The sequence below is a fragment of the Scophthalmus maximus genome, chromosome 4 (genome assembly GCF_022379125.1).
Source record: "Scophthalmus maximus strain ysfricsl-2021 chromosome 4, ASM2237912v1, whole genome shotgun sequence".
Taxonomy (NCBI): Eukaryota; Metazoa; Chordata; class Actinopteri; order Pleuronectiformes; family Scophthalmidae; genus Scophthalmus; species Scophthalmus maximus.
Window position 1 is genome coordinate 9,080,001 of NC_061518.1, and position 27,530 is coordinate 9,107,530.

Consider the following 27,530-nt stretch of genomic DNA (forward strand, 5'->3'; position numbering starts at 1 on the left):
GTGAATTAGAGGATTGTGTTACAGACTTTGTAAATTCACTAAACTGGAAATTTGCTCTGTTATGAGCAAGAAGCAAATCCCATTACTCGATGGCAGTGTAATGTGTTCTCTGTCCCGGTGCCCAGATCAGTGGACATGACTGGATTTGTGGTTGGGGAGAGTGAACATGATTGGCTCTGGATTTCAATGACACGAGGGGCATATTGCGTTAGTATTGGTCAGTCGCTGACAGGGCTCCTTCATCTCAGACAGGGACACAGATAGAATATCATCCAAGTACCTCCCTGTACAACACAAGGTTCAAAATACAATCATGGCAGTGACTCCAGATCCGAGACAGTTGGAGGGAGGCCAAAGACCGGTTGGAAGAAAAGTTATTGATCGCTTGATTCAAAACTGACCTATGATCAGCGTTTAAAACTACCAGGTTGGGATAAGAGTCAGGGGGCCGACGAATGCAAATGCTACTTAAGTGCCGGTGGGACCCAGAAACTGGAACGGTAATTTAAGTAGCATTGTCAGTATCACATTCACAGTATGTCAAACCAGCATGGGCCTCACTGTGTTAAGTTCCTCGAAGAGGACACCAATGACACAGAAACCCTGGCAGAGTGCGAGTTCTTGTTCTTCACCTCTGTAGTTGTCCGAATTATTTTCCTGTGTCTGTGTCTCACTCTTATTTATTCTTCTCTGTATAATTCCTTTAAGAATATTTCGTTTAGAAATTTTAAAAAAAAGTCTAGTTGGTCACCATCAGCGTTTGTTATAGACTTCTGGATACAACCTCCACCAAGGAGATTATATTTTCGCTCCTGTCCGTTTGTTTGGGACATGGGCCAAGGAAGAAGAACATTTTCATGCAGATCCAGACAAAGGGGATCCATGTTTTTTTTTTGTCACTCTTGAACATTGTGAAATAGGGCGTTTTTTGACATTCTTTTAACTCACCCTCTGCGACTTGTGTTTGAAAAAGCGGAATATTTAGTCTATCTTTTCATAACGTAAACCAGCCCGAATGATATCAAAACTTTCCCTGAATTATAACAACCTGCCCAAATGAACTCCTACCTGCCCAGTGCCCAGTAAACGTATCTCTGTGCATGTTCCCTGTGCCTGTGTCCATGACTGTGGTGTATCAGTGTGTGTTGTTAATATTTCATGTGGTGTCCACGGTGTCGTGTGCCTGGTCCGGTCATTTGGTTTTACCTTACGCTACAGTGTTCGGTATCTAATCCAACTCCCACAGATATTCCTCCTGGAGCCTATTCTGTGTTTAAAAAGCCGACAAAGGTCAATATAAAGCACCATATGACGCATCAATTAACAAGGATAAACACAGGTTTCATGCTTAAAAATTGTATATTTTTCGTAGTCCTTACTGTTGTTTCACTTCTTGTTGCCCAGAACCATCTATTACTCTAGAGCTGCAATGATTAGTTGATTGAAAAAATGAATTCAAAAAGTGTAAAAAAAAAAAAGAAGAAGACATTTAAATGCCGAAACCTCCTTGGTTCCAGCCTCTCAATTATCTCAACAGTTTTTGTTTTTTTAAATGATTTCTCAACCAAAAATCGAAAAAAGAAAAGAAAATAATAAACATTTGAATATGTTAACTTTCATACTTAACCAATTAATCGATTAATAAGGAAATAATTGCCATATTTATCAATGATAAAAGTAATGGTTGGTTCGCGGCTCTTATAGTTCTCCCACAATGGAAAAATACTACCTTACTATTACTTTATATTACCAACTTTTAAACTAAGGAGCTCAGTATAAAATGAAACAGTTTTCATCTTCCACAAGATGGAGGACGCAGGACCCGACAGCGTTGATATTTCACTTTGTCTACTTCTCTGGAGCTGAACCTGAAGCTTTTAGGGCCCCGGGGCCCATGGGCCACTCGGCCCTCTTATAAACCGGCCTTGGCTGCACCTGTCTGCCTTTCTTTCTGGCATCGCTCTCAGCTCTGTGTGTGTTAAACTTTAATAGTGTGATCGCTTTCACACCACCTCTGGTCCACAGTGTCTCTCATGAGGCACATGTGGCACGATGTGCGCTCTCACACAGATGTCGTCTTCCCTCCTGTGTCCGAGGCCGAGTGCTGTAACACGAGCGCCAGCTGGCAGAGCGAGGTCGCTCATTAAAGAACAACTAACCGTGCCACAATGCCACGGACATCTGAGACTGAAGCTTCTCCTGTACTTCCTGGGTCTCACAGCTCCTCGCTCTTCTGACTGAAGCAGAAGATGGACTGCTCGATGCTTTTAGAGCTGTAAACGGGGAGAGGAGTTCAAGTGGACCTCCAGCTCCCGAACAGAAACGTTTCCTGTTTGACTCTTGACTGCAGAAACCTAAGAAATGAACTTCACTCCTTTGCTTCTGTTGAAGTGGACGACATTAGTCGAGGGTTAGTGCAGTTCAACATACAATGACATCACTAATAAGACAGAAAATAGAAAATATCCATATTTATAATACTACAATCATCAAATATCTACAAATAAAATACTTCGACATCTATTTAGGTATGATATGGGACAGTGTTTTTCTAGGTTTTGCTTTCCACAAAAAGTCTGTTATTTGTAGTAGATGGCTAAAAGTAATGGTCAGGTTTCTGTCAGGGGATAATAAATACCATTTTGAGTGGGAGAGCAAAAAATCCACAACCCACTAACAATGAGCTATTGGTCAAAATAATCACCTTGGTAAACTAGATAATAAAGATCTCGTGGTACTTGATCTCATAATTTTCCACCAATCACCGTGACACTGTCTAGTTTTTCCCAATTTAGTAGGAAAGTGTATTTTTCCAGATCAAGTTTTACACGTCATATTACGATTGCAGAGCGACCAAGTCTCTCTATGAATCAGAGACTTGCTGCAAGTAAAACACACATTTATGCTCCATGGACATTTCTTGGATAGAGCATTAAAAATCGTCACGACTCATGTATCGGCACTCTTCATTTTGTTTTATCTTTTAGATGTTCAGAAGCATCGTGGTGCATGAAAGTCTGCCCTCCCCCTCTCAGGCGTCACTGCCCCGATACACTGTGAGATTCCTTCATGACTCTTTATGACCCAGCTTCACCAAGCTCATGCTCTTTGGTCCAGCGGCCTCCTCTGTAGTTACTGCCTGTATATCACAGACCGTCGTCCTTTCGGTCACCTTGCAGCTCAGAGAGCAGAACAGTGAACCCTCAAAAGGTCGTATTTTACCCAACAGGTCATGGGACGATCAGTTCTCATTACTCTCGCGTACAGATGTGGTGATGATTGCTCGCCGGACCACTGAGCAGGAGAAGAAGACCTTGCAGTGGTCAGCGACTTTAGTTACATAACCTGTTAGGTATCCTTACCGAGGCCATAAAATTCCTCTTTGTGTCTTAATCATTTTGTCATTGATGCTTTTTTCTTCTTTTATCAAAAGACAGCTTAGTTCAGAGGATGCCAATCTGGAGATAGTGAGATGCTAAATGTTAGAGAAAGAGAAGGAAAAACAAAGTTCTGTTACTTTTAACTGATCTATTGTCAAATGTTGAATGATTTTACCTCTTTGTGGCCGCAAGCAACTACTGAAATGAAACCATCTGAAACGTGTATAAGGAAAATACTGTTTGAAACACACCTGTTTTTGTGAACAGTCACAGTAAGAAAAGTTGCAATTTTTAATTTTATTTTATTTGAGCAAGTAAAATCTGAAAGGCTACCAGTAAACACGCGGTAGTTGTCACATAAATGTATTAATGGAATAGAAAAGTACAACATTTCTCCCAGAAATCTCACGAAGTAGAAGTATGAAATAGGATACAATGGAAATAATCAAATGTAACAAATGAAGTAACGTCTATATTCACGTTTTACCACTGCTGTCATTTTAATATGACTTTACTGACTCGCCTCCTGAGAGTAGAAGAGAATCTACAGTATGTCTGCGTCTTCAATCTTTTACGGTATTTGATTTTTCACGCTGCTTCAGTTGCATCAGGGGAGGTTTGGGGGTTTGGGCGACACAGCGTGTTGAGGTGTTTTATGTGTTGGCAGCCGGTGCTAATGTGAAGTAATGCAGTTGTCAGGCTCTATTGTCCCTGCTGCTGGCCTCTTCTCCCACTTGCTGCCCATAAAAGCAGAGTCATTTAAACCGCTAATGAAGTGGAGAGTCTGGACCAGTGGCAGATAAAAAACCAAGTCAGAAAAGGCCTATTTTCTCAGTTTGGCTCTTCACCTCACTGATGGAAATTCAATTTTTGAATTCCCTCGTTTTATTAAGCGTCTCACCACTCCTTGTGTTGTTCTCACATATACAGCAACGCGTTTCATTCATAACACACGGCCACTTGACCATGACGTGTTTGTTCAGTTTAGAAATCTTAGATCCAGCTGTGTTACTAGCGGTGTTCCCCAGGGCTCTATTTTTGGTCCCCTCATATTTATTATTTACCTTCTATCTCAAGCTGGGTTCTACCTGGGTTATATTTTCAGGAAATTCCCTGCAGAGTGGATGGTAGGTAAGGGGTTACTTCAACCTGAGCAGAGGTCTAAAAGTCATCCACAGTTCATTAACAATGCATCCCTCTGACAGCAAGTTTATATTTAGTCAGCATAAATGATGTTAGTTTTTTTACTTGTAACTGTACGGAAAAAGCACAGGTGTTATTATTAAGATTATTCATCAGGATAAAGAGACATCAGCCATGATTATTTTATGTATTTTCACCTGTGCTTTTTGAACTGTGAAATGTCAATAAGTTTCTTCAATTATCAGTCTCAGAAACAATCATTGCTGTGGTCTTCTTCAAAGTTGAAGAAAAATATACAGTTAAAAAACAAAACAAACAACGAACAAGGAACATTAGCAGAGTTGGAGAATGAATGGCTTTTGATTGAATATAGGATCTGAATCTACCTGTGCAACTTCAGGATCGTCAGCTGACATTTATTCATAATAATAATAATAATTAATAATTTATCCATACTCTCAAGATCTTGAATGAAAAGAAAGTCACTAATATCAAAAGCGGCATCAGAACTTATATTATACTGTAAATGATAGAAATATACACTACCTTTTTACTTTTATTCTTAATTTTTGTGATAAACTGCTGAATCCCACCTGCTCCTGCAGATGAAAGAACAAAGTGTGAGTTTAATCTTATGTTTGAGTGCAGGAGGTTTCTTTGGTCCTTGAGGAGCAATTGAACAGACTGGAAAGGATGCTCAGTGATAAAGTTTATGATCAGACATCTGTGATCAGTCAGCCGCATCAGCTCCACTGTGTGTGTGTGTGTGTGTGTGTGTGTGTATGTGTGTCATATGTCTTACATTATAAGTTTTATAGAAGAAGCACCTACAGTTTATGTCACATCATTCAGATTTGGGTTTATTGATCAGTGATCAGATTCTTAGGCTTTATTTACAGAGATGTGTAAGATTGTTCTGTCTACTGTACGTCACGTGTGTGTGTGTGTATGTGTGTGTGTGTGTGTGTGTGTGTGTGTGTGTGTGTTTGAGAGTGTGTGTGTGTGTGTGTGTGTAAGAGTGTGTGTGTGTGTGTGTGTTCTCACATTGGGAGAATTAGATTGACCTTGCTGGTACAAAAGGCTGTCCCTCTGTCCTGTACATTGCCTTTTTGCCCATAAATTACCCACAAAGCACTTCTGTGTTGGCAGAGCAAGAGGCTATACATTTCCTTTATCGTCCTGCAGCCCAGACGCCGCAGACGAGGACACAAACCACCAGAGATACCAATCTTACTTGAATTTCAAGTTGAATTCAGATTTTTCCCTTTATATAATACAAAGTCCGACATACAAGAGGGATTATTACATGACACCATTTACCAATAATCGAGACAGATTACACAAATCTCGCAATACAGCTGCACTTGTGTCTGAAATGAAGAAAGATCTGGGAAGATATTCAGCAAAGATTAAAATTAATAAGTTATGAGTTATTACTTCATATTAACAAAATCTTTTTTTGAAAATTGGTCCCAAAAAAGCTGTCAAATTACAATTATATTTTGATCAGCAGGAAAATGGGAAAGTTCATGGAAGCAACACATTGACTTACCAACAAGTCCACCAATGTTTTGTTTATTTCTGAAATGATTGGCACTTGGGCTTTTTTTATTTGTTCCAGTGAAACTTCTCATGACTGTACCTTTGTGTTTTCTTCCTCTCCTGTCACTTCATCCTCCTCCTCCTCTCTTTAAGCTTGTGGCAGCGATCATCTTCATCAGCATCGGAGTCATCGCGTCTTTCTTCTGTGCCATCGTGGACGGAATCATCGCTGCAGAGTTCATTGTAAGTTTCACATGTATTTGTACAGTAGGCTTTGTCTGAAAACTTTTTGTTGGTGTCTTTTTTACTCACACATGTTACGGTCAGCAGAGACTGGCAAATACATCCTAGCAAGATCAAGAACTTTGTAGAAGCAATCAGACAGAATCGACACTGGACAGGTTAAACAGACCAACTCATCTCAGTGCCGGACCTGCAGAGAGCTGCTGGGTCAACACCTGGAGAGCTGAGGAAACAACAGAGATGATTAAATGTGTCAAGAAGGTTACCCACCATTCTCTTCAGTCACAGAAAACTTTTGTGTTGTGATGCAAACAAATATACAACCAAAGACGCTTGGACCCCAGTTAACTGATTTTCTGGGTAATTTGCCAAACTTATTGGCTATGGATACAGTTTTTGGTAACACTTTATAAAACTAACTCTGATTTACAGTTTAACTTAATATCATGACATTTTTTTGGAAAGGAGAAATAAATTTTGCTCTTATGTATTTTTGGAAATACTTTTTACCGACAGGAAACAGTACTGGGAAACAACTATAAGGTGTGACTATAATAATAATAATAATAATAATAATAATAATTATTATTATTATTATTATTATTATTATTATTATTATTATTATTATGTTGCAGCCCACACACCTCATTCTTAATGAGAATGGTTAAAATGCATGCAGTTGTTTCCCTCACAAAAAATATTATTCATTTACAGGGAAGAATATACAACATAAAAGAGGAGAGGGAGTTATTATCATGTAAGTCAAATAAAGAAATATGTTTGCACGTTTGCAGACACGTTGGTCGAGCAGGGCAGCAGCCAATTACAGGTATGAATAGGTTTCTATTTTCTTCAGAGGAAAAAAATTCATTATAAATCAATCGGTATTCATATATTTTTTATTACACAGTAAGAGTTAAGTAGACTGTTGATATGAAGTTTTTGACTAGTTATTAGTAACACGGCAAAGTAATGTAGAAATGTAACAAGATTGTGGACTTAAATTTTAGTACTGTAACTTGTTTGTTCCTTGTATTTCCAGAAACAATTTCCTGTATTTCTCCTATCTTCTAAAATGGCCAGTTGTTACTCGTTGTTCCTCTTAGTTCTAAATATTAGTTCTCTTCCACTGCACCAACATTTAAGTAAATCTAACTATGGCATTAATACCTTATTCATCACAACAACAAAATTAACTATTTACAGAATGTTTGTATTTATGTCATTTCATAGGAAGAGGCCTTTCCATAAGGTATCAGTTAATCAACACGTTGTTTGTCTGACAGACTAAATTAACATGCATGGGATTATGTTTTGTATAAATACTGGCTTTTGTCTGTGTGGGAAGGAAATGCAGAGAGGTCAAATACGGTCTCAGATGTTTGGAAACATTCACATGAACAGTTTGTCACATCCGCCTAATGAATTTTAATGAGTCTCTTAATGAGTGTGGAGCAGGAGCGAGTTCAAAAAGCCGGACCTCTCAGCATCTGGCACCAAGTCGCTGATATTGATCAACAGCGCTATCGGACCTCTGCAGATATATTTCTTTTGTGCCCACGGGACTGTAAAAGTCACATGTATTGCACCTTCAAGCTTTGGACAATGACAATAATTTTATTACCTTTCACACCGTATGAAGTGGAGTGAGGTTTAGTGCTGGAGGTTTTGCAGTGCGCTGCAGTTGGCGGTTTTGGGAGCGAGCACGCGCTGCAAACCTTCCCCGCTGCAGTGACAGAGAAACAGAGGGAGGACAGACACAGGGTTCAAATTCAAACACACGTAACTTTACGGGATAGGCGAGGTAAAAAGTACGTACTTGAAACCTCTGATGGAGCTGAAGAAACACAAACACAGTTAAGTCGCAGTAATGCTGTATGACGAGTGGATTTACTTACATACACTGTGATTGTGGCTTCTGTATTTAACACATCTCTCTCTGTTCTTTCTAACACACACACACACACACAGGACACGAGACCGTTGCAGCAGGACATGTGTGACTTCTACACCAGTGGATCGGCCTACACCTACGACAGCTACTACACAGAGGTGATTCTCACACATCTATACAACATAACTGAGCAGACCCATGTGCAATGTGACTTAAAATGCTAAAATGATGCCAAACTACTGTGTCATCTCTTTTTAAGTGAAGGTGTTTTGGGGTATTTGTTTCATTTGTTGCAGCTATCAGTATTTCATTATAGTATTAAGTCAAATATTTCTGATGTTCTAATTAACTGTCTTCATTCTTCTTGGTATTAAATGAACAGCATTTGTAATGACTTACTATTTTAGTGATAGCTAACCAGAGGTGTGCCCAGCCTTGTTGTATACTGTGCATATACTGTATACACACTTCATATATCTCACACCAATGTATAGTTTCCATTCACATGTAGATAATCTTTAGTTTTAATCCTCCTCTTCCTCCACATATGCTTCATATTTCTGTCTCAGTAGTTTTCCTTTAAGTGAGATAAGTAATTGATTATCTGAATGCATTGTGGGATTATATTCTAGTAGAGAGGCACTGGCAGCCACTGGATGCTTGGTGTAATGTTTCGTAAAGTGTGTAGCAGCATCTAGTGGTCAGATGATGGTACTGCACAGATTAACAAAAACAACAACCCCTGGTAATAGAAGTTCTAGATGTGATTTGTTGACATGTGGACATTTTCCTTCAGTTCCGAATGCCTTTGACTGAACTGGTCATCCAGCTTCTGTTTATTCACGAGGTAAATAAAACTTTTATAATAAATGACTAAAGCTCTGAGGATCTTCAACTCATCTGCAGGTGACATGCCATTTATTCAACAAAGCATGCAAGCTCAAACTGAGGAGCAACACCTGCTACTGCTGCTACCTGTACAACTGTGAGAGGTGAGCCACTCAAATGACATGAATGGAATCATGAACATGAGAAATTATCAATAATCTAATATATTTATAATGTGGAATTATCTAAATAAGGATGTATCAATGAAATGAAAACGAGATTCTACTGCAGACATTCGGGTGTTGGTAGAGAAATCATGTGAAAAGTAGGGCTGCAAGTTGAATTTATTTTTTATTTCAATTGATAATTTGATAGTTATAGTTAGATAAAAGCCATGCACTCAGATTCCCCTTGTCCCTGATAACACCTTTTTTTTTTTTATTTTGTTTTCAACCAACAGTTCAAAACCACAAAATAATCAGTGTACAACGATACAAAAAATGAGATAAGCCCCAAATCCTCAAACTTAAGAAGCTGGAATCAGCAAATGTTGATAGACTAATCTTTACAGCTATAATAATAAAGAGAAATTACTCCAACAATAATGAACATGCTTGAGAGGGATTGCAACTAAATCCATCTCAGATTCATTGTTGCCGATTGATCACATTCAAGACAAATGCACAACAAGGAAATAAAAAACGTAACTATCAGATGTCCGAATAGGAATGAACAATAATTATGAAATGTAATATGAAATGTGCACGCTTTGTGATTCATGGCAGTAATATCTGAAACCCTGACCCGTGCTCCGTTCCTCCTCCAGCATAGAGTACCACACCCAGTACTACGAGTTCACTGGTGTCAGCAGCTGCTGGGATGTGATCCATCTGTACCGTCTGCTGTGGGCCTCAGTGGTGCTCAACGTGATCGGCTTGTTCCTGGGCATCATCGCTGCCGCCATCCTCGGCGCGTACAAGGACATGGTGAGCAGGACTCCAGACAGGTTACCCTCCAAAAGGAGAGAGAGAGGAAAAGAAGTTAGACCAGATTTAAAGGCAGTCTGAGTCCTGAGTGACATAAAAATCTCTTAGTATTACATGGCTGCTGAAGGCTTTGTATCATTGAATTGTTTCAATAACATCTTTTACGAGAGCTAGTTTCAAAGCTTCCCAAACTTCATAGAGTTTAGATTTATAACTGAAAGCGGAACTGTACCAAGCTCAATCTGCCTGAATCTGATCACAACAGTTTCTGAAGTAACGCACAAGATTGTAATGTTAAAATCTGTTGGGTTTTGGTATTTTTTTTCCCTTTACCAAGGATCTTTTTGTGCACAATCACTCACATTTGCTTCCCAGCGTCCTCTGACGATCCAAATATTTTTTTTGGGCCGTCTCTTGCAGCAGAAGCCGACTCCTCAAATGGCTCCCAGCCCGGCGCCGCCTCCCCACATCATGTACAACCCGACCCAGCACATGCTCACCTACGCTGGCTTCTGTCCCCCGGGACAGAGTCTGCCCGCCTACCCCAACTATCCAGTACCAATGCAGGTGGGCGCCAGGAACAACACAAAACAAGAACTACTTATTTGAAAATGTCTTAAGCACATGAAACCACAGGTTTGAATATCAAAATGATATCGGCTCCGTTAGTTTTTCGGGTGCTGTGATTTCACTGTCACACTCATGGCTCATTGAGGCAGAGCCCTTGCTCATGTTATTAGTGACACTTGTGCTTTACCTGCTGTGACAGGTCAAAATGTCAGCTGTGGAAAAAGGCCCATTCTCCATTCCAGTGTATCAGTCTGGTAACCAGATGAGCAACGCTGGATCAGATTTACGTCTGCTGCACAGCCACAGCTGGTTCACTCTTAACATCAAAGCTCTTGACCGGAGAGAAAACTATTAATCTGCACTTCTGAGGTGGACGCCTGCCAACCTGCCATGTATCTTCAATCTCACTATCATAGTTGTACTGTGGTATAAACTTTTCATATTACATAAAAGATGTTGCTGGAGGGATGGCGACCACGACGTCCACCACTTTGATCAGAAGTAGCTCAACAACTACCGAATACGTTGCTGTGAAATTTGGTGCAGATGTCCACAGGACCCAGAGGATGAAGCCTACTTGCTTTGGTGAATCCTGGACCTCATCTCTAGTTCCACCATGAGGTTGAAATTGGGTTTTTTGGGTTATAACAATTTCTGTGAAATTTAAAAACATTCATGTCCTCCTCATGGGTGATTGTGATCACTTAACTTTTCCTCTATCATCATCATCATCATCATCAGATCAAAATTGTCCAATACTCAGTGATCAGTAACCTGCAGAACTAAAACATACGGCTCTTTGTGTTTAATAAGCAAACGTTAGCATTTATTCAATATGTTAGTAGATCAACAGATGAATTATTGTTTTTGTGTATGTTAGCTCCAGCTTCTGCGGTCTTACTTTGTAGTGAACTGAATATCTGAAAACATCACCTCATGTTCATGTCACCTTGTTTCACTATTTGCTGATGTTTTACAGACCAAACTAATTGATTGAACCGCTCAAATTTATTAAAATAATTTTGCAATTTAGTTCAAAACACCCCGTGTGCCACACAGTCACAGTCTCTGACAGGGCTACAGATTCTTCTTCTGGTCTTGTTTACATTTAAACAGATCATCTTTCTTGCTAATGATCGTCCAGGAACTTGATGAAAACCGGAATTCCTGATTGATGCTTCATGTGTTGGAGCCATAAACCAACCCGTGACTTGGTGCTGTGGTTCTTAAATCACCAGGAACAAAAGTCAAATCCTAGTGATTTAGTTGGAAATTTGTATTACACTGATCAGCCACGACATCAAAAACCAATAACCAGTTTTAATGTTGCGCCTGATCAGTGTATAAGTCTCACATATTTATTATTGTCCAAGGTTTGCTGATATTTCTATGGCGCAAACTACACAAAACAAGAAAGTAAAAACCACACATCACACTCAGTTGTGTTTGGCTCTGCTTCCACATACCACAACAACCCAGCACTCCCCGTCTCCTCTCCTCTCCTCTCCCACAGCACAACAGCAACTACCAGGCACCTGCGACGCCCCAGATGACCCCAGAGGGAGGCCTGGCCCCCGCCGGCTGCCCGTCTGACGAGAGCCAGCCGCCCTCCCAGACTCCCGCCCAGCCGCAGTGCCAGGGAGCCGCCCAGGAACCGGGCGGCTTCATGCTGACTCCCAACGCCCCCGCGCTCTACGGATCCTCCTTCAGCCCCTTCGAGAAACCTCCGCCATACGCCTACTGAGAGAGCACGCGTGGATCTGGTCAAACAGAATGTGGCACACGTCAGACATTTCGTAGGCGAGCTCGGAGAAGGGAAACACTCGAGTGAGCTTCGCAGTTACTGATTCAAATGCTATGTTTCATGTCTGGTGGAATTGTACTAATAGTGACACCGATTTCTAGCTATGTAAGTGTGATCATATAGTCATAAGTTATTTCATGTGCATTCGTTGAGGGAAAAGGTTTCGGAAACAAACTTAATTGCTTCCATGCCGAAATTGAAATGATAAGATTGACTCTCATATATCTATAGGTAAATATGAAGTCACAGCCAGTAAGTTTATCTTAGCTTGGCCTCGCTGTTTCCATGGGTAACTATCTCCCCCGCCAGCAGGGAAGTGAATAAGCGGATTTCCTAAATTGTCCATCTTCTCCTTTAAGCCTAAAGCGAGCTGCTCACACATTACACATGAATCTTAAAACACTGGACTGCGATCGAACAGTTTCTCATTAACTTGTGCTGATTACAGGCGTATCGCCTCACTACACTAACTACCACACTAATAATTAAAAGGGCTTTTCTTGAAATATGAACCAGAGAGTAAATTATGCTGGCGTTTATGTTTGTGTGAATCACTTAATGTGCACTTTAAAGTTAATACACTGTATATATTATTTATGATGCATGTGGGATGAGGCGCTGACCGTGATACATTATGTATTAAAGAGGCACCTGTTAGAAATCCATGACGTATAAAAATACATGTGTAGTAAGGGCTGTATGAAAATCTCACATTGAAATTAAGAGTTTGATATTTTTGGAAATACGCTGATTTGTTTAGCTGCTGAAATTCAGATGAGACGATTCATATCACACGTGTTTGTATAGTAAGACGTTTGTTGGCAGTCAGTTAACTTAGGTTTGCATAAAGTCTTAAAATGGTGAAGTGGCAGGTCTGGCTCTGTCTGAAGTAACAAAACTCAACGACCAGCAACATCACTAACTGATGTATTGTGTCTATGTTTGTTTGCTCTGTCCAAAAATAGTGTAAAGACAATTTTGCCCAACTCGACCACTTCTGATCTTAGCGGATGGACATTAGCAGTATCAATCTTCTCATGTTTTGGCAAGAGAGAACATTTTCCAAAAGTGTTTAACGATCTTGAATCTAAAAATATATACCAGGTGTATATTACCATACCATGTGTTGTTTCACCTAAAACAAGTAACATTTGAAAGAATAAACAATAAAGCTGTTTTTTGCTCAACTCAATACAGTGATTTCTAGCCTACTTGGTCTGGTATGTGACCTATGACCAGCAGCTGATTGTGGCCAAAGTCAGCAAACTTGGAGAAAGACAAAGAACTCAACAACCCTCAACAACTCGACATTCTATAATTACCCCTCTTTGGTAGCTTTAATTATTAGTGGCTAGTCTCCCATTCCATTAAAATACAAGGAATACACACAAAAACTGCCAGCCATGTCATCTAGTGTTGCTTTGTAATATATACTACTCTTGTTTAAGGTTTGTATTTGTGGCTGAATAAGGGTTTCTGAAGGTCTTGGAAAATGAAAAATGTAGGCCTTGGAAGGTATTAAACCCTGAACACCAAGACCCAGTCAGCACCTTCAAATCCAGGTCTTAAAAATATACTGTATATTTTATTTAGCTTGGTGAACACTGCAGAATCCCTGCTAGTTAAAATCAAAAACATACTGGGTGGCTTTCATTGCAAAGCTCCTACAGGTAGCAGTGACCAACACTGTTCATGAAATAAAATTAGAAATTAGGTGATTAGATGAGCTGCACAACTCAAACTTCTACATTCAGTTGGTTGAATGTGTTGAATTCAGAGTGATCGATGTTGTATCAGAACACACTACCAGTGACCACAAGTGTTATCAGAGAGACTGGGACTGAAATCTTAAGACGGTACCGTACAAAGTAGGACATTCATCACTGAAGACGGCCCAGGAAGTGAACGCAGCAGAGCAGTGGGGACTTCACCCAGGAGGCCGTCCACCCCCAGCGCAGAGGATCTAAATTCACCGCCATATACGACCACTTGACATCATGTGACTGGCGTTTTGTAATTAAGGTATGAGATGAAAGCTGAGCAAGTTCCAGTCACTGAAAAAGGCAGTGACATTCAGTTGAAAGCTGAATGAACTGGAAAGAAGTACAGTAAGTAACCCTTGAGTTTTACAACAATAACAACTTGTAACACACGAAGCAGGAAAGGTTTATCTTTAACATAACCACATATGCATACAAATCCATTTTTTGAAAATACAATTTTACTCTATAACGTTCATACAACTGCTTTTATTGTTGTTTTTAAATAGGATGTTTCACTGTTGAGGGAAGTTAAAACTCAAAAGGCAGACTTCTCTCAGCATCATACACATACTGGCAGTTAAAGTGAAAAATAAAAACTAAAGAGAAATTCAATATACAACACATGATAAAAAAAACAACATAACACATCAAGCTGTATATTCTGGCAGTCATTCATTCAGAGAACTAGAATATGAAACGTTACAGAGGAAAGTAAAATAACACTGGAGCCCTTTTGGCATTTCTCAATCACAAAGCTCCTCTGACATTCTTTATTCTTATTGTGTTTTGATTTGCTCAGCACCTATAGATTTAAATTAAAAACAGAGTACCTTAAGATTCACGGTACTTTGATCCCTGGCTATTTGCTGTCAGTCTCCATTTAAAGAAAAACAAAACAAAATCATGGATTTGTTGCTCAACCTTTTTTTTCAGAAGCAGATGAGATTAAGAGACTCAGATTGCTGTTTAAACTTTGGATCAACTTAAATGTGCAGAAAACCTCAGTGAGCATAAGGTAGTGTTTGTTTCCTGTCTCCTATAAAGCATTGTACAGTCACATTATTTACATATTCAGTATTTTTACAGCGCACTCTTTTTTACTCTCAGTAGCTTGTGTGGTGCGATTGTTGCAGTGCTCTCTCTCCTTCGCGGAGCGGGCCCCTTCCTGTCTCCCTGTGCTTCTGTGACTAACCCTATCATCCCCCGATTGAATATGGCAGGTATTAACTGTGAGTGGGCGGTTCTGAAGGAGAGAAGGGGCCTTTGTGATGAAGTCAGACAGAAGATTATTGAGAATCAGGGGGTCAGTCGGTTTTTTAACAGACTCCAATAGTGCACCGGTGGAAATGCATAGTGTATTAACTGCTCTGTTTGGTGTGACAGTACTGCACCTTTGTGAAAGTTTAACCTGTTGAGAAGTCGGGGTCGGTTGATCTTAGCAGGCACATGGTTGATTGTTAAGGTTGCAGGCAGCCATGGAGTGCAGCTTTGATCCAGCTGAAATTACATCGCAGTCCATTTTCTACCTGCAACGATGTGCAAGGTTTCACCATCCCTCACCGAGCCTCCATGCTGTGGTGAAGGCTGGGATTTATCTTATAAGGAGCAAATAATATTGATAAAGTCCCCAATCAACCACTAAATCATTAACACCAAACTCCTAATTGCACATTTTTTAAGACTTTTTATCTGGTGCCCTTTTTAAAAAAAATGTTTCATCGGATTCTACATCAGCACTTGATTATTTCAAGCTTTGTGAACATTGGTGAACTGGATGTAAGCAACATGACCACAGCTCTACCAGGTGAGTCGCAGCTGAGAGTCACTCTGCCTACGAGGTTCCAGCCACGTCTGGATTTAAGCACAGGCTGCAGTAGGCCGACCCAGGACCAAGCATTTAACATAGATCCGGAGGAGACCCTGTGTGTTCTCGTGGGCGTACAAGGCTGAGATGCATGGGCAGTTTTTGAGGCAATGTTGTGCAGCATTTATTCCCATATCTTCTGCCTGGTACAGGGGGATGTTGCCCATTGGCTAACTACTGTTTATAATACTGTGAAAATCCCTGCGAACACCTGCATGTGTCGTCACAGTAGAAGGACAGAGTCATCCTGGGTTAAGGCTCCACCTGCACCACAATACCTGGTCTAGTTGGTTTTTTTAAAAAATATTCCAATCTCAAAGATCTCCCCACTGGTCAAAGCTTTTATAATTATATTGGAAATCATCCCCATTGCCTCAACCAACTGCTTATGGATCAGTTTTGGCAGACTGACGCGCTGGTCACTGGTGAGAGTCCAGCAGGGGGCAGGAGTGCGAGCGGATGTCATTGTGTTTGTGGATGGCCTGGTCCAGGTCCAGAGACTGTCCATTTACACTGACCTCCATACAGCCGCTGTAGGGCGCCGACACCAGCGAGGACACCAAAGAGACATCATCTGAGGGGTGAAATGAAGACATGTGAGCGAGCAGAGAACACGACGGACTGCGTCGAGTGTCTGGGAGTCAAGCTAGCTTCCAGAAACAACAGCCTGCTCACACCACAAGAGGGCAGTAAATTACAAAATAAATTCTCTTTCTTTATGGGACAGAACTCTGTTCTGAGATCAGATCTGGGGAGAGATATTGCTTCCACTTCGGTATTGTGTATGTTTATGCATGTTTATGTTAAGCTTTGCTTGCACACCACTGCTATGTTCCATAAAGAGACAAAAAAGCGTGCCCTCACCAGGGAGGCCTCCTATGAAGGTGCTGGATTGAGTCAGGAGAGCAGTAGGAACTTCAGCATCTTCACTTCGTCCAGGTTGGCCATCGACCAGCAGCATTGTCTGGTTGCCCGAGATCACCACCTGGATTTCATGACTCTCACCGTCACACAGTGGAGCAGGAGAGCTGGCAATGATGGCATCGCCTGTAGATACCAGAACAAACTGAGGACAAACAAAAGGTCAGTTTTCAAATCAAACATACAGTACAAATTCATTTCCCACACGGTTTGGGTTTTAGAGAACTCACATCTCGCCATTCATCAGTGCCGGGATGATAGTCGGCCAGAGCGATAGAGAGAGGGACTCTGTCCTGGTAAACAAGTGCAAACAGCACTCCGATAGCAGAAGTGGGCCGCAGGTTCAACTGGACGCTCAGGTTCTGAGATTCTGAAGTGAGGAGAACAGAAAACAAGTCATGAACTCTATCGACAAACAAGACTTAAGCAAATGTTTACGAAAATGTAGCCAGTGACGGAAGTCAACTTATAGTCATCTAAACAAATTAAACATTGACTAACTGCTTCAGGAAGAGGCAATCAGGCCGAGTTATGCAAGCCACCAATATGTTATACATAACAAAGGAACACACACAAAACACACTGTACCACAGCTGATGTTGAAGAGAGCGAAGCCTGTGCCAGGAAAATATGCTCCAGGATTCTCTGTGCCGAAACACTGCATGTTGTCGTTGGACCGAATGGTTTCCTGTATGGAGGTGTCTTCACCGGTGAGCCACCGCCACTCCTTCATACAGCCGTCCAGACGGGGGTTCACCTACGAGACAAACACAACAGTTGACAAACATAAGCGAAGAACATAAGGTCCATGTTCACGAAAACACACAAGCTCGTGCAAATAAACACCTGATTGATGAGGCCGTCCTCTCGGAACGGGACTCCGCCCACGGTGAGGTTGAGTTCGTGCATGCCTTTCTTCAGTGTGAACAGGTCACCGTTTACTGCGATCTTCATGACGGCCTCCCTGTCGATCTTAATCACCAGACTCCGGCCCTGCTCCTCCACAGAGATCTGACAAGAGAAAGAGACATCAGAGAAGCGTTCGATCGGCTGATGAAGCTCACGTAAAAAGGTGTTTTATCCGCGATGGCCGCCCTGACTGAAAACTCCAAACCTTTCTCCATTGGCCATCGCTGACGATTGGTCCGCTGCTGGTGACCCTGCTGACTGTGCCGTACTTCAGCTGAAGCTCCAACCTCCCATGATGCATCGCCAGCACGATCCAGGAGCTGTTCAGGTGACCTCCGGCAAAGAAGATCACGCCCTCCGGATCCCAGGTGCGGAAGTCGAATTCTGCTGAAAAGCTGGGAGGCGGGGAGAAGCGTTTGAGATGGAGGGGAGTGTGGGTGTGAGCATGTGTGTTTAGATGAGTGAGTTAAAATGACGAAGGTAATTTGAGAATACATGTGGGAGAAAAAGAGAAAGCAAAGGAAGAGATGGTCGACAAGAACAGGAAATTCCTTTTAGTGACCAAAATAATTTTATCTGCTACCCACTCTGATAACGTGGGTGGCATTTTCCACCCTGCTAATATTAGAAATTATTTTTAGAATTAGCTGATTCGACTTCTCAAATTGACCATGTACGGTAAAAAAAAAACTATTTTCCTTTAAGACTATTTTTTTCTAATTTTGACTCGTGAACCATTCGACCTGCTCTATCGCTGCACCATAATTTCTTGTAGAAAGGAAATAATATTTATCTTCTAATACATTTACCAGGTTCTCAGTTCAATGCTTTACTTCAGGCAGCATAGGGAAAATATGTTGCCACAGTTATACTCAACATTTCCAAATAATGTCTGGCAAAAGAAGTAATGCGGTTACTGGAATAAAAATATTGTACAATCTTCACTGCTCCGCGCAAGTTAAAGTTAAGTTTAAGTAAATTAGGCAGTTTCACCAGAAATAGGGAGCTGGAAGAGGTGTGATCAATCAACTTATTTACTCTCCCATCTACAGTATAAATGAGGAGGAGGTGCGACAGGTTTGTCAGGAGACAACCTCCAAGTGGGATAAGTATCAAGACAAAACAATTTTTCTCACCCGGTTTGAATCCTCCGACGGAAACGCAGCCTCACCACTGGCACGGCGCTGAACATGCGGCCCAGGTAAAGAGAACGAGAGTTCCTCTTCAGAGACGGCGACAAACATGGAGTTATAGGCTGAAGGAGAAAACAGACAGACGAAAAACCCGGATATAAGGAATGCTGCCACCACATGAATATCATACTGGTATACAAAAGCTGCAGGTTTCACTAAGTTCAATTAAAGACTTATTTAGACCTTCTTAATATCACAAAGAAAACAATTTAGTACCGGTTTCATGATCTTACCAGGCAAAAATTTGAGAGTATGCTAGAAAACAAACATGAACTATAATAATTTTTGTATCACCTTTTTCAGCACCTCAACATGTAGTATAACAATAATTCTTAAAGATGTGATGAATTAAATTTAATAGATCTTGACCTAGACAAGCATCAGTACAGTGCTACGAGTGGCAGGCAAGAGAAGATTTTTAATTTCGTTTAGTTTAGTTTTAATGTCTTTTAAGGAAGCAGAATTCAAAGCTTTTTGAGACTTTTCAAGACATTTAGATACCCTGTTAATGGTATTAATATATAAACATATATATACTTTGTTTTTTTATCAAAAGTGGAAGCTTAAATCTGAAATGGCTGGTTAATATACAACAGTCAACGTATTTCACCTTACAGCTCCTGAGGTCCTGGCCCAACTTCTTGCCCTGCCGACCGTCACAGAAGCATCGGAAACTCCCTGGAGTGTTCAGGCACTCCTCTGCACACACACCTGACACACACTCATCCACATCTGACGAGTGACAAGAGCAGGATGAAGAAATTACAGAGAAGGAGCGATAAAGTGATGACTGGGCTATAACGAGTTGCAGAGTAGCAGGCAGTTCTCGAAGTCAAAAAAGTCACATGGTGGAATTAGTCAAAACATGAACCTTCGAGTCTCAGAAAAACATCAAACCCACAAGAATGTTTGACAAAAATATCCGTCTTATCAGGGAATGCAAACACTTGAGCGGAGTGGTCTTTGACTACGATGGGGTTGTATCTCCCTGCTCCATACATAACCTTACATGGCCTTGAGGAGGTTGGCTATAATGACTGTTATTTCTCTGAGGAGGGACACAGGGGTTATGAAAAGTCTGGTTTCCACAGCAGAGCTGAACAGGGCAAACAAGTGATTAAGGACCTACATTCAAGTCTTTTTCCATGTTGTTGCCAACAAATCTGTCTTATTGTATTACACAACAATATAAGATATTTTAGATAAGTATATACTGAGCAGTGTCAATGTCTCTTCCTGTGTGTTTTGGGAAGAAAATGGGCTATGACCTGTTTGACATACAAACGATGAGATTTGTATATTTTGAGCTCTTAATTACAGCAAGTCCTTCTGTGTATTTGACTCCTGGTATGATCTTTTTTTCTAAAAGGCACAGACACCATTGACCTGTTACCTACTTTTACAGAATGTCTGCAAATGTCTTTGCATTCCTTTCCTGACCTCAAAACACAGCTGCATCAAGTCCCGCTGAGCCTGAAGCTGCTTCCTCGGTCACTTTTCATGAAAACTGTGTGTGTTTCTGTCTTTTATTGTGTGTGTGTGTGTGTGTGTGTGTGTGTGTGTACACACTTACCGACACATGTCTTGGTTTCGTTGTCGTAGACAAAACCGGTATCACACAAGCAATCATAGCTGCCATCGTTATTCTCACATCGTGCCGTTCCACACACACTTGTGTCCTCACACTCGTCCACATCTGAAAGACACAAAATGTGGTCAGCAGGACGTACGAAAGGCTGATGGGAGTCCACTCTTCAGCTACACAATCTAGACACGATCTGACAATTTGTACTTTTATTCAATAATGTCTAAAACAAACCAATACTCCAAGAATAAACTCTGCGCTCCTAAATTTACAAGCGAAACAACTGAAGCAGCAACATGAATACGGTCGTTAGACGGTGTGCATCTGTGTTTTGTGGCTTACCATTACACATCTGGCGACCAACCAACATGTATCCTTGGTGACAGGAGCAGCGGTAACTTCCAATAGTGTTATTGCACTCGTGATCACACCCTCCATTTCTCTTGCTGCACTCGTCGACATCTGCAAGTAGGATGGCAGTGCAGTCAACGTGAGCGCAGGGAAAAACATCATCATGGGCTGTGCACACAGCATTAGGACGTTTGGCGTGTGTTAAGATTTCCCATTGCAAATTCAGAATCAGGTTGTATTTGAACAGAAACAATTGTCAAAAGTGTAAAGTGTCACTTTGATACAGTTGGAATAGGTTGGAAAAGCTCATTTAATATCCTATAAACGTGTACTTTGCTCAAGAGGCTTCGAAACAACTCTCACACTGTCCTTGTGGCTGACTGGTGCAGCCCCGTGTTTAGGCGGAGTGCGGTCGTCAAGTGGAAAAGGCTCAGACCAAGTCTAACTGAATCTGCCTCGGTTTCCTCTCACGGTAAGGTGGCAGGATGAGTCACAGTGGAAATGTGTGGAATGATGGCTGTGCCATAAATCAGACAAACATGGTTCTCCCTCACAGTCCGAGTGTGTAAGTTATATTCGCTCTCTTTGCCTTTACTTTCACTTTTTTTGAGATGTAAAAAAGAAACGCTAGAAATGGGAGCTTTGCAATGAAAAATTAATTCTAGAAAAGACTGAGATCTACAATGATTATGAACCTTATCTGATATCAAATACACGAATGATAAAAGTGTCGTATACAGCAAGTTCTTTCCATGAGTGTGCGAGGCAGGAGTTGGCTTTCAGAACCAAGGACACAGTGATGTTGTGGATATGACGCTGAATGACGGTGCAAGAATTTGCACATCAGCTCCAGCACACAACTGACCGACTACACATTCGCTCACTTTACACAGGGGGGACAGTACCTTTATCACATCTGGCTCCCGTCCAGCCGGTGAAACAGTGACACAGGAAGTCGCCCTTTTTGTCCTCGCAGCGCACCGTACCTCTGTCGTTACAGGGAGAAGGAGAGCACTGGTCTGGAATATCTAACAAAGACAGACAGATGCAAGGAATTCAGTGTTATCGTTGTTTTCAGAATGGAGTAGGTACGAACCGCATGGATTCGGTACATGCGACTGTACAGTGATACCAGATAGAGGAAGGGCATCCATTATGTTCTGCATATCAGGAGTTCAATATAAATAGCCTAATGCTGGCTAAGCTCTCCTGCCAGTGATGCCCTCATTCAGTCCTTCCCAACGTACCTGACCTACAGCTCCCAAGTAACAAGAACAAATGGATATTTGAATATCTATTCAACCATCTCTTCATTTCAGTTTGTCCTATTTTTTCCTGTTAAACATTTTTTACTTGAGCTCTCAGTTTCACTCCAAGCTTGTGTGAGTGAACATGTATAAATCTTTTCTCTCCCCTGTACAGTTTCTTTTTCCTAGCAGAGGAGTTTGAGTTCTCGACAAGTCTGGGCATGTTAGCTGGAGTTCAGAAAGAGAGAGAGAGAGACAGAAAAGGATAGTGCCTGGAGAGAATTAGGGGAGCAAGAGAGTGAGAGAGGTAGGTTCACATGAAATATGGCACGATACAGTGCTGCACACATTAAAACTATATCATACTTTTTATTAGGAGTTACACATAATATTTCGAGATTGGGCTTCTGTCACTGATATCCAAAAAACTACATATGGGCACTATATGTGCTCGAAATCAGTATCAAGTATAAGTTTCTGTAGTGTAAAGCACATTTCAATTGCATATGATCAAATGTGTGTATGGGGGAAAATAATGAATGATTTCAGTTTGTATCAGTACGATTTGACCCTTTTCAGCCCATTTGAACCACATGCTGATGCAGTGAGAGAGCAAGAGGTGGAGAGATGATGAGAGAGAGATGGTGTGCTTACTGACGTATAAAAAGAACCACCGTATCTTTATGTGCCGGTAATGCTGCAGCTGAGTCATCGAACCAACAACACCCCCCCCCTCTCTACCCTCCCTCACAGGTTCCCCAGCCAATAGCAGTAAAGCCGGGTTGGTCCGGGCCTCTTGTATCCTGATGCAGCAGAAATCCTGTGCTCCACTCACGACAGACCTTTTTTCTCACGTCACTCTCCCACAAGGGGCTGGTGCAGTCGCCCAGAGAGAGAGTGTGGGACGACTGAAGGGGCGTGTTACTCATTCACCAATGTGTGGCATCACCATAGCAAAGTGCTGCAATGATACCAATATGCACCTGCCGGGAAATCACGCACATGCAGCACGCTCAGGGCGTGTCAAATCCACGTGGTCAGTTAGGTGTGTCACGACGCAAACTGTGACCGGTGGGGTTGAAAAACTCCGCACCTTTTCATCATCTTTCCCTATTCTCCCCTTTTATACTCAGATAGCGTGTGGACGTGAGTGTGACTGCAGACCAGCGATGCTGCAGTGTAGCCCAACCCCACACACTACATCTAGGCTGTCTCAGGATGTAGTGATACTTACACAGCGAAGAGAGAAGGAAGACGAAAGAAAGGATGAGAGAGAAGAAAAACAAACCACAAAACAATGAACTTGTGCACAGTCCTATAATAAAGCCTTAGCGTGATGTTGACAGACAGATGAGAGGATAAAAACCTACTGTGGACACATGTGACCAGATCCTGTTTCTTCTTTTCAGAATCTCCAAACTTGTCCACACAGGCTAGACAGAAACAAATTTAGAATGTGGAGATCAACAACGATATAATCAGAAAGTCTGGCCGTTATGAGTAGAGATGAGGGGTTTCTGTCAGAACGGTAACTTACCTACATACTTTGGATAAAAGTAGTCCTGAATCGGGGGGGAAGAGAGAGAGGGGTACAGTTACGTACGTGAATCAACAAATATCTAAACAGAACACGATAATCTAAACAGACACTTACCACTGGTAGGGATGTTTCTGTTCACACTCGACATAATCTAGGATTTGGTTTAGGTTCATACCCGATGTCTGTGCTCACACTCACAGCCATTTATAAACAATCATTAATTTCAAGCGTGGCATTTGTTCATTTACTGCATGCATGTGTGATATATTGAGACAGAGACTGATTATTCTGTAATCTGTGTGTGTGTGTGTGTGAGTGTGTGTGTGTGTGTGTGTGTGTGTGTGTGTGTGTGTGTGTGTGTGTGTGGGCACACAAATGTCTAATGGGTGCGGCCCTTTGCCAGGGGCTTCCTGAGAATTCTCTGCATTCCTGATAGTTGTAACATCCCTCTCTACTGCTGCAGTAATTCCTCCGCATGTACAGTAAGTCAACATTTGGGGAAAGGGATCAATGGAAAATCTTTAGAGACTTTAGAGATCTTGTGCTGCAGTAAGAGTCAGATGCAGCAAGCTGATGTAAGAATCTGAGCCTGTAAGAATCATCGATCACAGCAGTCGAGCAAGTTTTGGGCGATTGGTAAACATGTTGTGACACCTTTTCAGTGACTATCTGTCCCTCTGGAAAAGTCACTTAGCAGATGAGAAACGAGAAACTTGGAGTAATATCTCTTTTGTTGCCAGGTTTTAATCATGAGTATCGGGAACACCCCACTCTCCCTCTTCTCCGCAGAGCCAGAAAGCTGCAGCGGACGAAAACGCAGAGTCAGAGATGAGCTTTCTCAGAATGAATAATGCAGCTATGAATGAGACTGCAGCTTTGTGTCACGACATGGTGGAAAGCCGCACGCATACAAATAAAAACTCCTGCTGATTAAAACTGTCAGGGACGTCACCTAACTTCCCCTTTTCCCCTGAACCCAGCTCTACTCCACTTTAATCCTCCGTCCCTCAGCTTCCAGGTCCCTGCAGTTGGCTAATCTTACGAATTATCTGAGTCATCGATTGCCTCATTCACTCCCTCCCTGCTAAAATTCAGTGACAAAACCCTCATGAGTAAAAGTGACCTTTAAAGAACACTAACAAACACTCCCTCTGTGGACAGCTTAAAACTTGTTTAAAATCCCTGACTTACAAATCGAGCAGCTCAACCGACAACATGCAAAAACAAAAACATTCAACGCTGCCAGAATAACCTTGTTGCTAATATTTCCTGACAGTTCAGATTGTAAAGATGTTTGGCCAGAAGTCTGCACTTATAACTTACCTTACATATGTCGCACACACGCCGACATATGCAACACACCCCACAGATGTCTGATGAAAGGCTTAAAAGTCTGCATTCTGAGCCAATGGACGATCACGCCTCTTGGCCCAATAGCCCAAGTTCACATTAGGTTATTTATATCTCCGGGGGTTGGTTCGTATACTCTGCACATGTAGTGTTCAATAGGCTTATATATTCACATGGAACAGAGAGGCTGATCTGCTCATTCTTGAATCCAGAGTGGAAACTAATCAGCACTAAATATTCCTGCACACACACACACACCACACACACACACACACACACACACACACACACACACACACACACACACACACACACACACACACACACACACACACACACACACACACACACACACACACACACACACACACACACACCACACACACACACACACACACACACACACACAAGTGTGCATTGGAGTGTTGAATGAAACTGCTAATCAGCTCCCGGAGAGACCAATGTGAATCGAGAGGGACTTTGTTTGCATCATTCACGTGCACTTGTGTGTTAAGGGTACTTCCTGTTGGGCATGTGCAGACGCACAGCGAAACAGACGACGAGACGGAGGACAGATATCCAGGTGTTTCCCACATCTCAGACGGGGGCCACGTTTGAGATGATGGGCGACACAAGTGACTGTGTGGGGAAAAGCAGAGTCTTCACTAACTCGAGCTGAGTCCCACTGACTCAGTGTCTGTCACAGAAACAGACAAAGGGCGGACGACAGCACGGAATATCACGGTGCACCGATGGCCATCAGCAGTTATTGGAGCGTGAACACCGGCAGCCCAGACAATGAATCATTAGTCTGGTGTCACATTGCAGCCGTCAATGTGCAGTCGATATGAACATGATGCAAACAAAATCGACCTTGTGGCCTCTTGACGAATACAAGAAGGTTATTCTCATCTTTTTTTATGGTTGTGATTTTGGTTTTGATTATCTATGAAGAGAGTTTTGATTCTGTGGCGCCTGAGGAGGAGGAGGAGGAGGAGATGGAGGAGATGGAGGAGGAGTGTGGGACCTTCATGCAACATCTGTTGTTTTTGATGCTTTAACTGACTGGTTGTCACTCACCGTCTCCGGGTCGTTCTCGAACACCTCCCTGGCCTCCTCCTTGGTGCACCTCTCCTCCACACACTCCCGCTCCAGGTGGCCCTGCTTCGTCTCCTCGAACACCTGATTGGCCCTCCGCTGCCTGCTCAGGAACTGGTTCGCCTCCTCCGGAGACAGCGAGACTAAGAATGGAGAAAACACACTCGGGTTAATAAAGACAGATAGACCCGGTGGTGGTGGGGGTGAGGAAAGGTCAAACAGTACGGGGGGGTGGGGGGTTAGCAACAACAACATTGAAGAGCGGTTGCGAAATACCAGCCGCTAAAGCGCCGCTAAAGACTTTTCATAAATCCCCAGCGGGCACGAGACGAGACAAGACAAACGTCACACGGGACACGGCGGCGGACGCGGCAGGGGTTAGCTAGCCGCCTAGCATGTCACCGTGTACTTACTGCCGTCGGACCAGCGGGCGAGCAGCAGGATTAGCAGCGCCGCCGGTGCAGCAGACTTCGTCGGGGTCAGTCGCATTGTTCAGCCGCGGGTGTCTGCGCCCGAGCTTGGGAAACTTTCTCCTGTCCCGTGTGCCGCTGCGCCCCCCTTCCTCCTTCCCCTTCTCCCTCTTCTCCTGTCTCCTGACTATATGTGCCCGCGTCTCTCAATGTCACCGCAGATCGCGCCGAGGCTAACGGCGCGGAGCCACACTGCAGGTCCTCAGGTTCAGTTGCGACCCTCGGTCGTCAATGTGTTGTTGGTTGTTTGAAAGGTGTTAAATCGCCGCCGCCGCGGAAGGTTGCGAGCTTCAAACTGCCGTGCGCTTCCCCCGCATGTCGTTCATGATAAACCAGCGTCCTTATCCTGCAGTTCAACTCATCCACGTTGCGGTCTTCACTTTGTTTCCTGACCCTCTCCTCTCTTCTCTCGCTGGCTCCTCTCTGGTCGCACTCGGTCCTCGGTCTGCAGACAAACGAGTCGCACGCCTCTGCTGCCTTCAGGAGGGGGTGTCGCGGTGGGAAGTGTGAGTGATGCAGCCCTCACGGCCGGATTCACTTCCAGAGGGGGGTCCCGGGGCAACAAGTTCGTGGTTGGGCCCCCCCCCCCCCATACACCATACACCATACAAGTGAAAATCCTTTTTTATGCAAAATTGCCCAAAAGTGAAGTGGTTCCACGTTCTCAAATGTGAAGATTTTAGCGGTTACTCATAACAATGTAATTTTTTTTGCACCCTCGGCAATATAAAACCCCATAAGGCTTTATAATAACAACACATAAGACAACATAGGTTAAGTTATATTAAAGCTACAGTGTGTAATATTTAGAGAAACTTTTTGACAGAAATGTAATATATTGTCCATAAC

The 27,530-nt window shown here is 42.4% G+C and overlaps 2 protein-coding genes and 1 long non-coding RNA gene across 3 annotated transcripts in view; 1 reads left to right on the top strand and 2 right to left on the bottom strand.

Annotated features, from left to right (window-relative positions):
• The window catches only part of LOC118302860 (transmembrane protein 255B), a 16,820-nt gene extending 3,255 nt beyond the window's left edge, over positions 1-13,565 (top strand). The window contains exons 4-9 of the mRNA XM_035629349.2: positions 6,219-6,308; positions 8,280-8,360; positions 9,109-9,194; positions 9,857-10,016; positions 10,437-10,583; positions 12,100-13,565. Of these exons, the coding sequence (XP_035485242.2) occupies positions 6,219-6,308; positions 8,280-8,360; positions 9,109-9,194; positions 9,857-10,016; positions 10,437-10,583; positions 12,100-12,330 (795 nt within the window). The 3' untranslated portion in view covers positions 12,331-13,565. The remainder of the gene's footprint in view (positions 1-6,218; positions 6,309-8,279; positions 8,361-9,108; positions 9,195-9,856; positions 10,017-10,436; positions 10,584-12,099) is intronic.
• LOC118302861 lies at positions 6,170-8,069 on the bottom strand. The gene is made up of 3 exons (XR_004790645.2): positions 7,933-8,069; positions 6,378-6,531; positions 6,170-6,294 (listed from the first exon to the last, which is right to left on the bottom strand). It is a non-coding gene; the product is annotated as an uncharacterized LOC118302861 (long non-coding RNA).
• A 970-nt stretch (positions 13,566-14,535) lies between the features above and the next one.
• Positions 14,536-27,195, bottom strand: gas6 (growth arrest-specific 6). Its single transcript, XM_035628042.2, has 15 exons — positions 26,625-27,195; positions 26,194-26,354; positions 23,761-23,785; positions 23,594-23,656; positions 21,882-22,004; positions 20,968-21,087; positions 20,614-20,736; positions 19,651-19,772; positions 18,984-19,102; positions 18,053-18,242; positions 17,785-17,949; positions 17,527-17,695; positions 17,169-17,308; positions 16,882-17,083; positions 14,536-16,591 (listed from the first exon to the last, which is right to left on the bottom strand). Exons 1-15 carry the CDS (start codon positions 26,698-26,700, stop codon positions 16,437-16,439), a joined length of 1,953 nt encoding a protein of 650 aa, XP_035483935.2. The 5' UTR covers positions 26,701-27,195; the 3' UTR covers positions 14,536-16,436.
• Between the last annotated feature and the right edge of the window lie 335 nt (positions 27,196-27,530).

Excerpts from the sequence above, each read along its gene's own strand:
- gas6 (XM_035628042.2), bottom strand. The coding sequence starts at position 26,700 with ATGCGACTGACCCCGACGAAGTCTGCTGCACCGGCGGCGCTGCTAATC. Across the intron at positions 26,355-26,624 it reads CGCCCGCTGGTCCGACGGCA|TCTCGCTGTCTCCGGAGGAG; the intron begins GTAAGTACACGG and ends CTCCATTCTTAG. Across the intron at positions 19,773-20,613 it reads CGAAACCAAGACATGTGTCG|ATGTGGATGAGTGTGTGTCA; the intron begins GTAAGTGTGTAC and ends GTCACTCGTCAG.